General features: G+C 33.1%; 1 protein-coding gene across 3 annotated transcripts in view; it reads left to right on the top strand.

Moving 5' to 3' along the window:
* Positions 1 to 17,272, top strand: part of LOC128855247 (oxysterol-binding protein-related protein 8) — a 110,084-nt gene that overhangs the window by 27,786 nt on the left and 65,026 nt on the right. For 2 of the 3 annotated variants that reach the window (XM_054089975.1, XM_054089974.1), the window contains one exon: positions 3,377 to 3,478. The exons of the other annotated variant lie outside the window; for it this stretch is intronic. In XM_054089975.1, coding sequence (XP_053945950.1) covers positions 3,377 to 3,478 — 102 coding nt within the window. The remainder of the gene's footprint in view (positions 1 to 3,376; positions 3,479 to 17,272) is intronic. 3 annotated transcript variants of the gene reach the window in all.

Genomic DNA, 17,272 nt, shown 5'->3' with positions numbered 1-17,272 from the left:
ATGTAAAAAAAAAACTGCAATGAAAGGAAAAGGGAAATTAGAGCATAAATGGAACATTTCGAAGAGTCGAAATTTGTAAGTTTTAAAATTTTCTGCCTGTTCCCTTACCCCAGAAGTCTCTCCTGCACAACATTTATAATATCTTCGGGACTAAATCTGTCTAATTCTTGAAATACTAGAAAATACTAAACGCAATGTCACGGCGGTTTAAAACTTTTACTTTAGATGAAAAATCATCATATCATTTACAGCTCAGGGTGAGCTAATCGACCTCCATACGACTCGATTCATTGCGTCGCTTCTCCTAGTATTTATTAGGCGTAAATCTGCATCAACATGGTCTGCCTATCTTTTTATCGGTCTTCCACGCTTTTCACTGTTCATAATAAGCGAGTTAAAGGACTTTTTCGTAATTCTGCTGTCGTCCATCCTGAGTAGGTGTCCAAGCCATATCAGCCGCAAAGCCTTAGCGAAACGCACAATGTTTTGACCTGATATCAGCTGTATCATACAATGATGTTGTATCTAATTCTGTAAGATCCACCAGCTTCTCTTACTGGTCCAAATATCCTTATGATTTTATGCTCAAAGCGGAAAAAGTAGTTTTTTATCTTAAATGTTAGTACCCATGCTTCGCAGCCATAAGTTGCTACTGGTCTTATTAGCGTCCTGTAGATTTGTACCTTACACTACCTGGGTTGTAATTTATTTTTGAGAAGTTTAACGGGTTACATGGGTTTCGTCGGGTAAAAAGGCCTATTTTCAATATTTTTTTTTTTCTACAATATATAAAACATTTTTTATTTAATTCAAACTTATAGATACATATTTAAAGAATAATTTCTGAAATTTTAAAAAAAAAAAAAAATTAAAACTCCTCCATTGTGACGTCATTTCCGGTGACCCCTCGAAAAAAAGGTGCGTCCGCGTTGTCAGCATAACTCCTGACAGGATCATCGAAAATGAAAAAACAAAAATAAGTGTTTTAGTTAAGACCATAAACTCGTGCATGGACGAAGGAAAGAAAAAAAGTAAAAATTGGAAGACATTTTTCCAAAAAAATGAAAATCTCGGTAAAATTTGCTTGACATTTTTTTTTTAAATAGTTGTAATTGAAAAAAAAATCCCTCATCTAAGCACGAGTAAATTGTATCTCGAACACCTGTGTAAAATTTCATCAAAATCGGTTGGGTAGTTTTCGAGAACATTTGACAACCGACTTTGAAAACACGGTTCCTAGAAAAACGCGTTTAAAGTTTTGAGTAACAATAAAAGTGGCTTGGAGCGCACACCTTCCAAAGGCTGTATCTCCGAAACTATTATTCGGATCGACTTCGAAATTTAGGATAATATTCTTCAGATGTTGTAGAAATTAATAGGCCAAAAAAAAATCGATTTTTTTAACCCACGCAACCCATGTAACCCTTTAAGGTGACCAATACCGGACCCAAATAGTGCAGCAATGTGCAGGAGGTGAATCCGATGAGATCGGATTTTCACAAGATGCATAAAATATGTGTCATTTTGGAAACTTTTGAAAGCAGTTTCGAATTTTCCAATGAAAACAATTTTGCTTCGGAAAGGGGTAAAAACCAATGGCTTGATGCACTTGCGTTGTCCATGTAATGTCGCAGGAGGCTGCGCTTCATAGATTTCGCGGAAGTTAGGCCCCAGTTCAAGTACAACCTGCAAAATAGTACGTTCCATTGAATTACTATTGGGTAAATATAGACACTTTATTTCTGACTATAAACTGCAAATTGCAAACCGGCACAAATCAGACAGCAGGCAGAAGTGTAAAGAAAGGCCAGATTTCACGAAAAAAAATTACAAAAAATTTTGTGTTATGCTTTCAGATCATATGTTTGCGTGAAGGATAATTTTTGCTGGCTAAAATTTCCTCAGCATAAAATGATCGTCTCTCCAGCATTCAACTGTCACTTTACTCTCTGAATTTTTATGTGATGTATAACTTTTTGGCGTTATGGAATGCGTACTTGTAAAAATTACGGATAATTACGAGTATTACGAATTTTTGTGGTATCCAATCATGTGACGAAATATGTATACATTTCATATTTTGCCTTAAATTTTGTCTAATTGCAAAATGCCACATGCTTTCACAACAATATTTTTAGCAGGTTAAGTGACCAAAAGCAAAGCGAAGAAAAAACAACAAGAGAAAAGACTTTTCCACGATCATTAATGAAAATTTAATCATATGACTTCATGGCTTAATCAACTTCCTGCTTTCAAAATTCTTTTTTTGCACATTCCCTCGGATCCATTTAAAACAGGTCGCTTTTTGTTTTTAAACCGTGGTTATCTATAATTTTTGCATTCTTCGCTTAATTAACCGAAAAGAACTGATAATATTTTATGGAATTTCGTCGTCTGTTAAGGAAATAAATTATAAAAAATTAACAGGATTTTGTAGCAATTTTCAGCTTGTACTTTATTATACTAAAATTTTATGGACTATAAAACTGCGTACCCAAATTTCGTTGTTTTTTATGTGATTAAGAAGTTAGTAAGCTTGATGAAAATTGTTCCAACTTTTGATGAACACTTTCCCAAATTAAGTTTTATATACAGTTTTAAAGTTGGATTTATATGGTTTTCTGTTAGACAACGAGCTTTACCTTCAAAAAAAAAAAATACTAAAAATAAAAAAAAAAACTACAAAATAGTCAATACTGGTCAAAATGTTGAGTTTCTATCTTTTTTCGCGTGCTGTACAATATTTGTTTTAACTACTCCCATCAAAATTTATGAGGCTGCAGTTATTATGGGTTTTAAGAATCGTTTCTATGCAATATTTGTTTATTGCTTAATTGCAGTGTGACATTGAACCAGCGAATATGAAAACGAAACAAATTCAGATATGTGACACATTTGCCTTTACCACCCTCGACACAAACATATTTACTTAAAAAAACTACATTGCAGCTGAATTTGAAATTATATTCCCTTTATCTTATTCTTGTGTGATATTCATTTTTTATTGTTCTATCAACAATTTTACTATGAATGTATACACTTACTTTCATATTAAACTTTGTAATAAAAGTAACCATAATTAGTATATCAAAATTTTCATTATATTTTTTTATTATTTTTTTATTTTATTTTTTATTTATTTTTATTTGTTTCTTATTTGTTTTTCATTTGTTTTTTATTTATTTTTTTTTTATTTTATTATATTTTTTTAGTATACATATAGAATATGATAAAAAAATGCTTATGTACAAATGTACGCCTTTTTAACAATCTCGTTGGCAATAATTGTTATGAATATTCTTTGTTGTTGTAGTTGTTGTTGCTGTTGTTTAATTAAATTAATCTCTAAATATTTATGTTTGAAACGCTTCCGCAGCTTTTGATTTCAAGTTTATGCGGCGTACATCTTCAAAAGTTCTATTGCCAAAACTTCCGTCCACAGATAGCTTGAGCAACAGCCCGGGTCCATCATCGCCAGGTGATTGTTTTCCAAATTTTCTACAAATCTCAATTCCTATTTATGTATATATGTTTAAATAATATATGTACTTAAACTAATAATATTAATAATTTATAATTGGCAATTACAAAAAAAAAAAACTGCATAACACGTGAGAAAAAATTATAAGTTTTTTTTCCGTAATACATATAATATAATATGACACATACATACATACATACGTATACATGTGTTTTATGTGCCTCTGTTGCACAAAATTGTGGACAAGTTTTTGTGTTTGTTGTTGTTAAATGTTTGCTTATCGCTCTGGGTCAACGATGAGCGGGACTTTTTTAATTACTCGACAGAATTATAACGACTTGTTGTTGTCGTTTCGTTCTTTGTATTTATTATTTTATAGCTATTTGTTTATTCACTTTCTTGTGTCGATTTTTTGCACAGTTTACAGTATTTAACCTCATAGATGCTCGAATCTGTTGTTATTGTATTAAAATTTATTTTATAAAAAATAAAATATTTTTTTTTTTTGTAGTAGTATCTTAATGAACATTTGTTGAGTATCTCAAAAATCACAAAACAAATATTGAATTTAAAAATGCTGTAAGTTTTATTGATCCTAAATTTTTGCGTGCTATTCAACTTAAGGGCTTATATAGTATACCTTGTGTTGGACTAAAAAATCGAAATTTTTTTTTATGGCATATTCTAAAAGTACATCATCTTAAAAATATAAATTCAAAAAATCACAAAGATCGGAGCACTAGAACGAAAGTTACAGACCGTGGAAGCGCGCGACTTTTCTTGGAATTGAAGTGCACGCAGAACTTTAGACGCGATTATCTCGAAGTCGTGTTTTTTAAAAATTACCGTCGCGGTGATCATTATTTATCAAAAACTACAATATTTGACCGATTTGCATAAACTTTTTTTTAATTATTCGAAGTTACAACCTCTTTTTTTTTAATTTTTCAATCCCTCAAAAATCGTTTTTTTGGTGCAAAGCGGTTTTCATACGAAGAAAAATTTTTTTGGTAAATAAACCGTTCAGATTCATTAAAAAACATTTTTCTATAATAATAATTAATTTAATTTTTTTTTGATTTCAGCTGAGCTGCTCATGCGGCGGAGGGGATATCAACAATAAATAATAACATTTTTTTAAATAAAAACACCAAAATGTTTTCTTCGAGAGTTACCCTTCAGTATGATAGGTATATGTCTCATTTGAATAAAAGTTCTAGAACATATTTAAAAAAAATTATGGCAATCGTCCATTTTTTCGGGCTCACAAAGTATATAAATAACCCCTTAACCTAGCATCGTCAGCTGTTTAGCGTGAAGTTACATTCTCTGTCAAATTCACTATCTACCTTTCGCTTCAATCAAGCAGCTACATGTGTAGTTTATGATTTTTTATGTACTACAATAATTTTTATAAAGAAAAATTAAAATACATTTTTTTTTATAAAGTTTAAGTACTAATAAACAATGTATAACATTTTTTATATTTATTTCTATTGGTATCCCTTCTAAAAACAGTTTTTCTTTTAGCGCATTTTTGGCGCTGCTGGACGTATGTAACCCCTTAAGCAAATCAGTATATCCAAAGTGTTATTCTAAGGTGGCGCAAAATTAATCATCCAATTTTGAGTTTGAATAACTTTAAATACGATATAATATTGGGAATGGGAATAAGTTTCCTTCCTTCCTTAGCCAAAGTTACGGATTATTTAGACAATTAAATATTGCATGGTATTATGTGAAGTATGTGCCTTTGGCCATGCCATGCGCGGCCGCCGTAGCCGAATGGGTTGGTGCGCGACTACCATTCGGAATTCACAGAGAGAACGTCGTTTCGAATCTCGGTGAGTCACCAAAATTAAGAAAACGTTTTTTCTAATAGCGGTCGCCCCTCGGCAGGCAATGGCAAACCTCTGAGTGTATTTCTGCCATGAAAAAGCTCCTCATAAAATGATATCTACCGTTCGGAGTCGGCTTGAAACTGTAGGTCCCTCCATTTGTGGAACAACATCAAGACGCATACCACAAATACGAGGAGGAGCTCGGCCAAACACCCAAAAAAGGGTGTACGCGCCATTGGACGCTACAACTTTACTCCATCTTTCGGGCAGCATACGGATTTTTCTGACGAAAAGTTTGAGTTCTTTTGACTTGATCCATTCATTGAGCCAGTTTCTGATGCTCTCGTATGAAGTGAACCGCTCTGTCTGTAGAATACGGCGGGTGGGGCAAGATTTCACAATTCAGCCCCTCTAAATATTTCTGGACCGATTTAGCAACATGTGACCTGGCGTTGTCATGCATCATAATCTGTTTGTCATGTCTACCGTCCCGTTTTGGTCGCTTTTTTTTCAGCGGCCGCTTTTCTTTCATAAAATTGTATTTGATGGAGCGTGATTACCGTAAATATTGATCAATATACGACACGTTTCAGCTGCACTTTTCTTTAAAAGGTAATAATGAAACATGACAATAAAATAAAAAAATTAAAATAAAATTTAAAAAAGTTATTTCGAGTGATGCAAATTTTTATTTGGACCTTTACGCGTCCCTCTGCTTGTCTGTATGTATACTTCAGCTATTTAGCTCACAAGTGTCAAATATGATTGACGTACGATGCCATTTGCAGAAATTATAAACTTTCCGATAGGTTGATTAATTTTGCGCCACCTAGCATTATTTTTTTTTCGTCTAAAAACATGGGTATAACAATAGAGCATCGATTGAAACTTGGAAATCGCGCTGCTGAATTTAATAATTTATTGTATTTAAAAATAAAAATAAATAAATAATTGGCGCGTATACTTCTTTTAGGTGTTTTGCCATGCTCCTGCTTCTGTTTATGGCGTGCGTCTTGTTGTTGTTCCTCAAATGGAACGAGCTACAGTTTTAAGCCGATTTTGAACGGAAGATATTTTATGAGAAACTTTTTCATGGAAGAAATGCACTCGAAGATTTGCTATTTCCTGCCGCGGATCGACCCCTATCCGAAAAATCTTTCCAACATTTGATGTTTCATGCACGGAGATTCGAATCTATGTACTTCCAAGTGTAAATTTTCCGATAGAGTGATTATTTTTGCGCCGCCTTACATTATTATTTTTTCGTCTGAAAATATGGGTATAAAAATAATTTATTTAAAAATAATATCTAATAATTTATTTAAAAAAATGCTATGGCAATGAATGTTCATGGTGTGCACGTGGTTTTCGAAATATCCACGTCAACGACGATTCGTCTTCTATTTTGCCATTACTTCCTTTCGCCTGTTGAAACGCGCTCCCCATAATGGTTTCTTGACTCAGTCAAAAAGAAAAAAATGTATGGAGCCTTATTAGGTGAACTCGATTGCTGTTGGTTGGTATTCGTTTCGCTCTTTGTCAAAATTCAGGGATGGCCCTTACCACGGTGAAAAATCCACGAGTTGTTTTCCCACAAATTCTTAACTACAATTCTTAACTACTTCTATATAAATACTCTTAGTTCTATGTAGTCAGTAAAAAACTTTGTATTTCTTGACTTACTAAAATGAATAATCCTCCTCTGTAAGTTATAAGAAATTTTATCTTTTTCTTTTACTCATTACAATTGAAGCTAGTTAATTATAAGTTTAATTTTACTTTGATTAATTAATTTAGCATTAATCTGTTTTCATAGTCTGTAAGAAATACTGTATTTTTAGACTATTAATTGAATTAAATAAATAAATAAATTAAATTCTTCACGTAAACATCTCATAATGTCCAAATAATAGTTGTTATTAACTGTTTGACTTTCTGGTACAAATTCGTGGCATACAATACCGTTGTAATCCGTAAAAACAGTTAGCATCGCTTTTTTGTTTACTGAAAACGATGTGTTTTTTTGGTCTTTATTCCTTCGGACCCTCCACTCATTCACCTAAGTTCGGGCTTGCATTTGTCGTATTTCATTGCATCATTTCTAAGATATTCGGATTCCACATAAAATTCTAGGTAAAAGGTCCCTTATAGCATAGCTCTAAAGTCAATTTCGAGAAATCCTGAGAAAAACTGAAATTGTCCAAAACTAAACTAAATAGTCATCCGCTGCTGATAAATAGGTTTCTAAGAAACTTTGCTTTTCGAAATATTTAGCTACTTTAAAGCACTTTTTTAATAAAAGTCTTACTGCCACGATCTAAAAATATCAACGGAGATAACCACAACCACCCAAACGATCTATCCACATACGAAAATGTTTCCATAAAAATTGAGACGCAAATGCTTCTATGGGCTTTTAAAAAAAATTTGCTGAAAATAGTCACAGTGTTGCCAGAACTTCTTAAGTATAACGGCGGTATTAAAACAATGTTACTTATGCGGGAAACATTTGTGCGGCTACATATTTACATTTTATGTACACAGTTGTGTTCTCATTGTTAAATGTTTATTATTGTCATACGACCAATTATCTTAAAATACAAGGCTATGCAGATTGAAGTGTCGGCTGCTTTTTTTTAGCTGCACAACTATCGATATCGATAACTATGGTTTGCAAGCTGAGAATGGCAACTGTGTTCTGTTTAGTAAGGTTCGGCAAGTCATCTTAAATCGTTTAACGCCAGAATAACGCTTCCAAAATGTGGAAATTTACTTAAAAAAATATGTATCAGTCTTTATTTCTTTCGAAATGAGGAAGGAGCTGCCGTTGGGGTGAATGGCGAGAGTTATCGAGCCATTTGTTTCCAAACATTAATCAGCTAAACATCAACGTCCCAACAAGACGGTGCAACTTGCCATCCAGCGCGCTTAACGATCGATTTATTGCAATATTCAAGCCACCATTGACGCCATACGGCCAGATTTATTGGAAAAAGTAGTCAAAAATTGGACTGATCAAAAGTAAATGCCATAGAATTATCTACCAGATTATTATGAAAAAAAAAATCATTCCATTAATATTTCTGTTTTATATTATCATTTTAAGTTCTCAAGCTTTTAAGGAAAGCACCCGATAGATAAATTAGCACACATTGCTGTGATGTAATTGTAGCTATGGTGTTTGAGAGAACTAAGAGAAGATAGTGTAAGAATCAGTCCGTTTTTGTAAACAAGAATGAGAACTTAGGTTAAGAAGTATTGTAAGTAATAGACCGGCCACAATGGATCCATTGCATCCGTTGCGGCGACGAATTTGACTGACAGTGTAATACAGGGTCCGGCACCCGAAGAGTAACCTATTAAAAACGCCATACATTTAGTTTGGAAATTTACTTTTATGCAATTCAAAGTAAAAAATGTGTGAATGACCACCATTTGTTTTGACTATGGCCTTGAGAATCGAATCGCATGCTGCCCGAATGTGACTTGCAGATATTTTGGCCCACTCGCGGACAATAACTTTTTTCAGCGCCTCGACACTGGTGAATCTTTTAGTTTGGACCTTGCTCTCCAAAACAAAATAATCCATCGGATTCGCATCTGGTGAATTTGAGAGCCATTGTGTGGACGTTATGAAATTCGGAACGTTGTTTTTTAGTCATTCTTGGTTCACTCGAGCTGTGTGAGACGGTGGGGAGTCCTGTTGAAACGTCCATGGTCTGCGACCGAAATGTTTGTCAGACCACGGCTTTTAATAATATTTACATAATATTTCGCATTTAACTTGACGCCTGGCTGGATGAAAACGATTGGAGAGCGCCTATCTGCGGTTACAGTGGCCCAAACCATTACATGTGGAGGGTGACCAATCGGTGACTCAAATTCTCATATGTACGGTCGGTAAAATAGTCTCTATCGATTTGGAAGTTTACGAATTGTTCAATTTGAAAATTTTTCTCGTTAGAATGTTCGGAAATTGACCGCTTTCGGCCAAGCGAAGCAACTCCTTCGTTCTCTCAAGTCTGACTTGTTGCTGCTTTGGTGTGAGATCATGCGCCTTTTGGATCTTGTAATTCTTGACTTAAAGATCATTTTTCAGCATGCAGCGGATGCTACAGTCAGATATTTTCAATTCTTTCATTTCACGTGACGTTGCAGCTTTTGACGACCACCTCCATGACGTACGGATGTTACCAGTTTCATTGTAACCAGTAACGGTGCGATAAACAAAAACTTTATTTACTACAATATAAGATGCTCGAGCTCACGAGCAATCGCTGGTTGTGATTTTCCAGTCAAATATAATGTAATCACACTATTACTTTTGAAATCCATTACTGATTTTCTTTTTTCTCGTTTAGTCTGGACTGTCAATTTAGCTGTCCGAGCGGTCTGAATTTGGTTACACTTCGAGTGCCGGGCTTTGTAGATTATTTTGATATATTTGAATAGAAGGCGTCACATGCGTGACGTAGGCCATGACGGAATGCCCAAAAACTGCCAACTTTTTGCTTTTGCCGAAAAAGGTAACTGTTTAAAGGAGAGCAATTTTGTAACGCGCAGAAATGGAGATAAATAAATTGAATTTAAATTCATTATGTCTATTCAAACACATTCTGATCTTTTCCATAAAAGCTCGAGAAAAGGCTAGGCTTAACCAAGTTGTCGTGAAAAATAAATGCGCCTCTCGATATCGAAGTTAAGATCATGGTCACCCACCGTCTACGACTACCATAAATTCTATCCACACAACAAAATATGATGTTTGATTTCACAAGAACACCTTTTTTTATATGCGGCAGTACTTTCATTGAGACACCAGGGTACGTTTCTCACATCAGTCAAATGCCAACGGATAATACTTTAGACAGACGGCTGCATTGCATTTATGGCCTTAATACAAATTGTTGATTCGCCAGCCGAAATCTGCGCGATAATTTCACACACTTGTCCAATCAGTCGGTGTTCAGACGGCAACGAAGTGAAATGGTGTTCATTTTTTTTTGTCTGTCACTAACACATTATTATTTTTTCGTGAAGAAACCGATTCCTGCTTCGTCAGCCCATACGCTGGGTCTGTCAACTTCGCTGAGAACCGGCTAATGGTATCATATTGGCCACACCATTAAAAATCTTTTCACTATGTTGTACAGCAGTAACAATACATACGAAGTGGCGCAAAATTAATCATCCAATTTTAGTTAGGAATAACATTTTTATTAAATAAAAAACAAAAATGATTTCGTGTAATGGAAATCTTTATTTTGACCTGTACGCGCTCCATTGCTCTGTTTGTACTATATACTGCTACTATTTGCAAAAATTATAAATCTTGTAGTCGCCCAGTGCATAGGTCCATTAGTGCAAGCACTCGCAGCTGGTCGTCAAAAAATGTCCACAGCTGATATCACCTAATTCCAAAATGCTCTTTTATGTGACATAGTTAAATTTCATAGAAAGTCCTATCAAAAAGTCTCAAAAATGTCATACACATTTAGATATTTCTCAATAAGAAAGCATAATATAAGAAAGCATAATATATTAAAAAGACCAGCCGAAAGCCTCCGATGCTAGCGCTGCATTACTTTTAGTTTGTATAATAATTTTATTGTTATGTAAACCTTTATAAAATAAAATAAAATAAAATAAAAATATTAAAAATACTTTTTATTGTAAATTTTCCAAGTCAAAGATATTATTTTGAGTTTTTTGTTTTGTTTTTGTATTCCATTGTTTTTGATGTTACTATAAAAATTCTAATTTGGCCTTGTAACACCGCCAATACACTCAAGCAAAACGACCAAGCACTTACACTATTACCCAGCCAGGTGCCTGTTAAATTCAAACCTCGGGTACCTGTCAAAAAAACCGTAAAAAGAAGAGTGTTTTTACTTGCATTTCTATACAAGGCACTAACTCTGTCATTTGTCTACCAATGCCTATGAGGAAGATAATGGAAATGAGAATTGAAAGAAAGAGTGTAGGAAAACTCTACAATTACGACAGTTCAACAGCTGATTTGAATTCGTTGAGTCCTGAGCAACAGTTCACCGTACAAGCGGTAATGGCATGAGTCACTCGCCGCGTTTTGTTTGGCTGCTAGTCATTGCCGCCTAGCGCCGTTCTCATAATGCTAACTCAATGTTTGTAGTAATGTAAATATTTACTTACTCTGATGTCATTTTTGTTGCTATAATTCAATTAGCGCTGAAAACGGTGCAATCATTCACATACTGGACATATTCAATTACTTTAACAGTTGCGGTTCAAAGTGCAGATAAACTTGTTTAATGAATTGCAAAACTTAAATGATGCCTGCACCGATATTTTTCAACTTTGAAAATTGTTCTATTAAAAACCCCGCAATTAGAATGAAAATGATGTCGCATTACCGCATTCATTTAATGATTTACTGTAATTGAAAATAAATACTGAGAAAATAAAAAAAACTACTCTATTTCCGCTCAGAGGCGCTTTGAATTTTGAATTTTGTTAAAAAAACGGGATTGTACAATAAATTAACTACCCGCTGTAAATATAAAACTCTTTGTATTTCATCTAGGCATATAAATTTATAGTTTTATAGCAGTTGAAACCAGTTTAAATATTTGATTTGACACTTTAATGTTCTTAGCAAATATTATGCCAAGGCATGTGTTTGTATGTGTGGAAATGAGCGATAGTGGATATCTAATTTTTGCGGTTCGTTTTTATGTTAACGCGTCTATTATTTCAATGTGCGACATTTTACAAAAACAAAAGTGTTCACCTGCATTAATGCTTAGCTAAGCTTTTTGGAGCTTTTTTTTGAATGTTATTAGCAGCAATGTTTTGTGGTCTGATGACAATACGAGGTGTGATTATTAAATAACGAGACTGACGCTCGAAACCCTTTTTTACATTTAAATGTAAAATTCATGCTTACTAGGTTGTTCAATAAGTTTTGCTGTTTGATGAGGAAAACACAATTTTTTGGTTTCAAATACATTTTATTATTCACTATAGTCTCCCTGAACATCAGTACACTTGTTCTAAAGAGATTCCAATTTGTGAATTCCATCGCTGAAGGAAGAATCTGGAAGAGCTGCAAAATACGCAACCTCTTTATTTGATGAAAACGCTTTCTACGCATACATTTTTTTAGGTCTGGAAACATATGGTTGATGCTACGGCTACTAACATACCGGACAACTTCGCTTATTTCTGTGGTTTTTTATACTTTTTTTAAGGGGGAACACCACTGTGATTTTTCAAAAAAATCGCGTTTTTTTTGCATTTTCTTAAAGCAAATATACTCAAAAATATGTAAAAAACAAATTTTAACTTAAAATCTTGAAAATTGACGAAGTTATACCCAATAAGTGCAGGTAGTGAGTTACAACGTCCAATGAAAACTTTAAACGCGTTTTTTTTTAAACGACTTTTCTGACCACGGTGGCCTCGATTTCTCGAAGACTTACGAACCGATTTTAATTTTTTTTTTTAATTTTTCTACATGTATTGGGTACACTCGTACATAGCCGTGTTTAAAAATTCCAAAAATTAATATTTTTTCAAGCCTTTCGAAAATAATAATAGGGTAAAAACACTAACTAATTTTTCAAACCTGCACCATTTCCTCAAAAAAACAAAAAAAAAAACAAAAAATAAATAAAAAAATAAACAAAAACCGCCACGTACGACGATAGCCATTGTTATATAGATCAAGATTTTTTTTTGGGTTTTTGATTGCAGATGATTTTTCACTGCTGTATCGTGGCCTCCAGGGTGCATCAGTTTTTTATGACATCATTGCATTAATATTAATAACAATTGTAATTTTTAATCTTTTTTAATAAAAATTTGTGTCAGTATAGATGAATATACATATGTTAAATAAATTATAATTTGTCCGATCCTCAAATAATCATCCCTGCTTATAAAAAAGATGCATGAAAATCACTTAATTTTCACGCGTTCACAGTGGTGTTCCCCCTTAACATCAAAAATGCCTGAACGGGATCGACAAAACCAAAATTGCACGTAATTAACTGATACAATATCGGAACTATAAAGAACTGTCACAGTTTCAGCGGCCTGGTTTGAATTTTCGCCTTCAGCAAAATGTACCGCATTTTCTCTTTGTCGCCGACTTGCATTGTTAACACCCTGTAACTCACAACTTAACGGAACAAACAAAAAGTACCAAAAGAATTTTTTTTAGTGTGAAATGTCACCTTGACAACGAGCATAAACTTTCGATTGTTTGATCAAAGTATCGAACGAGATATCGATCATTGCGTTCATCTACCGAGAAAATAATGGATTTCTTTTTCGCCAAACTATTGTACATAATATGCATGACGTAACACAATTTAAAAAAAGAACAAATCTTCTGATAGGATGATTAATTTTGCGCCACCTTTTATATCCTCCAAATTTTTTTAACACTTTAAAAGCGAATACTCAATTGGAAACCACAAACCTCTTATATTATTTATATTTATGTTTTGATTAAAGTCTCGTTAATCATTTGGAAATCTATAAAATTTAGTTGAACTTAAAATTTTATTTCGTGTTGGTCAGCATCTCAGACAATTCTATGATTAAACATTTCAAATGTAGTTTATACTTTTGGAGGAATACGAGTATATTTGCAATTAAAGTTCGTACACGCTTACAAACATATGCGCACCTACGTACTGTGGCGAAAAGTTGTTTACTTTTATGTGTCCAGCTCTGTGCTGTAAGGTGTTAATTGCTCAATCGTAAAATTAATATAGTCTAAGTTGTTTACGCAGTAACGAATGCTTTGAATGTGCTAATTATACTTCCAAAGAGAAATTCCAGAGAGTGATTCAATTAAAATGAGCTAAATTATATGTATATACAATACTAAAAGCTAAATTATATATACCTGTGTTCAAAAAAATAGGAGCGCGACTAATTACCACGTTTTAACTTTTTTGTATTTAATCATTTCTTTTTATTGTTTTAGAAGGAACATCATATACATAATATAATTCAAAGCTCCAAACTTTGGACAAAAAATAAAAAAAGTTTAACAAATTCAAAAAAAAAAAAAAATGTATTGTATCAAAATTCCCAACTTTTTATATAAATTTTTAAAAAGATGCTGGGTATGGAGTTTTATAGCTCACTAAATTTTAGTAATAAAGTGCAAATTTCAAGTGGTTGATTTTTGGAATTTTTTTCGCTGAGGTTTTGGGCATTTTCTTCCACATGAAAGACTTTCAAGCATTTGCTTTATATGCAAAAAAATTCTCAACATCGTGTGCAAAAAAAAAAAAAAATGTGAAAAATGAACTTAATTTATGAGCGACTTTAAACCAAAGTTTTATAATAAAAAATATAGTATAAAATTGACTGAACTATATACTTTGAAGTTTCCCATAGATCCTGATTAAAAGTTGAAATTTTTGATGCTTTTTATTTTTTGAAATTTCTTATATTTTTGTGAATACTATATAAAGTGTTGAGCTTTGAGTTATATGGGTTTTGTTACCTCACAGGCCACTGAAGCCTCAGATATCACTTAAACAAAATTGGCATTTCTGAGACAATCATCTGAGACCGATTCTGGTAAATGCACATTGAAAATTCAGAACAAATTCTTTGTAAATGTCCTGCACTAGGCAAAAAACGGCTACAGCACCTTGGAGCTATTGCTGCACCGCCACATTAACTATGGAAAAATAAACCCCAGAATGTGTTAAAAATTTTAAAAAGCATCAAAATATAGGGTACCTCAGCAGGCTTTGCACAATAGATCTACTTTGGTCGCACTGCACAGAAGTCTAATAACAATAATATATGGTTTTTGTTGTAGAATGTACTACACTTTTATAAAAATATAAAAAAGTTAAATAAAACGTTAAAACTTTGATAACAATTTTTTTAAATTTGTTAAATTTTTGTAATTTGTTAAATTTTTGTAATTTGTTAAATATTGTACAAAGTTTCGAGCTTTGAGTTTATGGTGTTTGTTATAGATTGCACAACACTTTTACAAAAAAAAAAAATAAAAAAAATAAAATAAAAAGTATAAATAAACAAAAAATGTTAAAGTTTGTAATTCGTCACGTTCCTATTATTTTGAAAACAGGTGTGCAATTATAAAATATCGCTGGCTGAGTAGCAAATTGCCGTATTTCAGAATTTGATCGAAAAACTCCCCCCAACTCAGCTGACGCTTTAAAAAGGCCTTATCTTGAATGAAATTTTGATTCCTTAAATAATTTTGACGTGGTGAAGCTTAATAAAATTTCTTTCATAAATAATTTCCAAAAATCGTGTTCCATTTCAGGAACTGTTTCCTTAGTGTACATATTTTATAGTTCTGTTCTTTCTTTTTATCCAACTCCTTTTAATTACTGGAAAGTTGAGTGAAAGCATTTTGTGTTTTTCAGAGTTTCATTCCAATCGGATTGCAACTTGATTTTTTGTCGAACGAGTTTTAAATTTTTTCTGATAGCGATATGCACTAAAGGAATAATTCCAGAAATGTATAACGGCTTTTTAACTCAATAATGAAATAAATTTTACTTCCACAGCATTACAATTTTTTAAGAATAAAAATCTCATTGAAGATAAGGCTTTTTCAAAGCGGCAGCCGAGATAGGGAGTTCTTCAATCGAATTTTGAGATAGAGCGTTTTTTTACACCATTTGGTGAGATAAAACGTTCTTCGACCAGATTCTGAGATATGGCGATCTGCCACTCATCCGACGATATATAAATTTATTTATCTAACACGCAGTCAATCGTACTAGTGCAGAACTAGCTTATTAATAGACAATACTTATCCATTCTGTATCCATTTTTTCAATAATCTTGCAAATAAAGCTCAGGTAAGACGTAGGGTAGCACACAATGAGACTAATGCCAATGAGAGACTAAAGTTTAGGATATTAATTATGGGCCTAAATTTTATAAAGAATTTATGAGGATTAACTCGAAAAATGCCCAATGGGTAGAATCATTTCATATGGGAGATGCACATAGAAACCTCTTAATCTGCACATGATTGGGTTCTTTAAGAAAGTTTTTGGACGCAGAATTTTAGGTGTTCTCGCTCCGCGTTTTCCAGTCCTTTATTCATTTATTGAGATTGCCGAAAAAGTTGAGTCTAAGCAACGAAAGACTAAAGTTGCAAGGTCAGCTTGCCATGAATGCATGAAATCTTGGCTTCATAAGTTTGATTATTCAACTCAGCTCTTCAGTGTGGAGGAATTCCTATGAGGAATCTACTCAAACCTATACTATATTCTAGTTTCATGTCCATCTTTACTGCTGGCTTAAAGCTAAACGAAAATAAGCAAAGCCGCTCTTTGGCCGCTTCTCTCATAAATCAGTACTGTCTGTTACAATTATTCTGTTAGCTAAGTTGCCATTAAATCAAAATCTTAGAGGTGGGAAGTGGTGTTCTGAAGGTGTGAGTGGTGGGGTCACTTCCAATCACTTGGTGTCCATTAGTTAGGTAGAACAGCTGAGACACACTTTTAGCATTTTTGACGCTTTCAAACCATTTAGTCTCACACTCAGATTTCCATTGTTTGTTTTAGTTTTGTGTTTTTATTCAAATAGACTAGAAATGAAAAATATTTATAAAAATTGAATTCTTCTGTGCCGTAAAAGATTTAAAGTTTTCAAAAGTTAAATTCAGGCACAAGTACGCCGAATTCTTCCGCCACATTTTTACTTCCAAGAATGGATGATCCAATTTTTACCGCTACAAGAAACGTAACCAATTCCGAATAATGCACTCTGTGCACTTACATATATTTAAGTAATGCCAATTTGTTTACTCCGTTTTCACTCCTGTGCATTTATTTTAAATGTATTTATTTGTATATCTAAAGAATGTTGGAGTATCCTTTGGGAAACAAATGCCTTGAACATTTTATGTGATGATTTTCAACATTTGATCATCCTTATAACTACAGGTTAT

Source organism: Anastrepha ludens, chromosome 2 (genome assembly GCF_028408465.1).
Source record: "Anastrepha ludens isolate Willacy chromosome 2, idAnaLude1.1, whole genome shotgun sequence".
Classification (NCBI taxonomy): domain Eukaryota; kingdom Metazoa; phylum Arthropoda; class Insecta; order Diptera; family Tephritidae; genus Anastrepha; species Anastrepha ludens.
The sequence above is the reverse complement of the archived record's forward strand: the minus strand, read 5'-3'. Positions and strand labels throughout refer to the sequence as shown.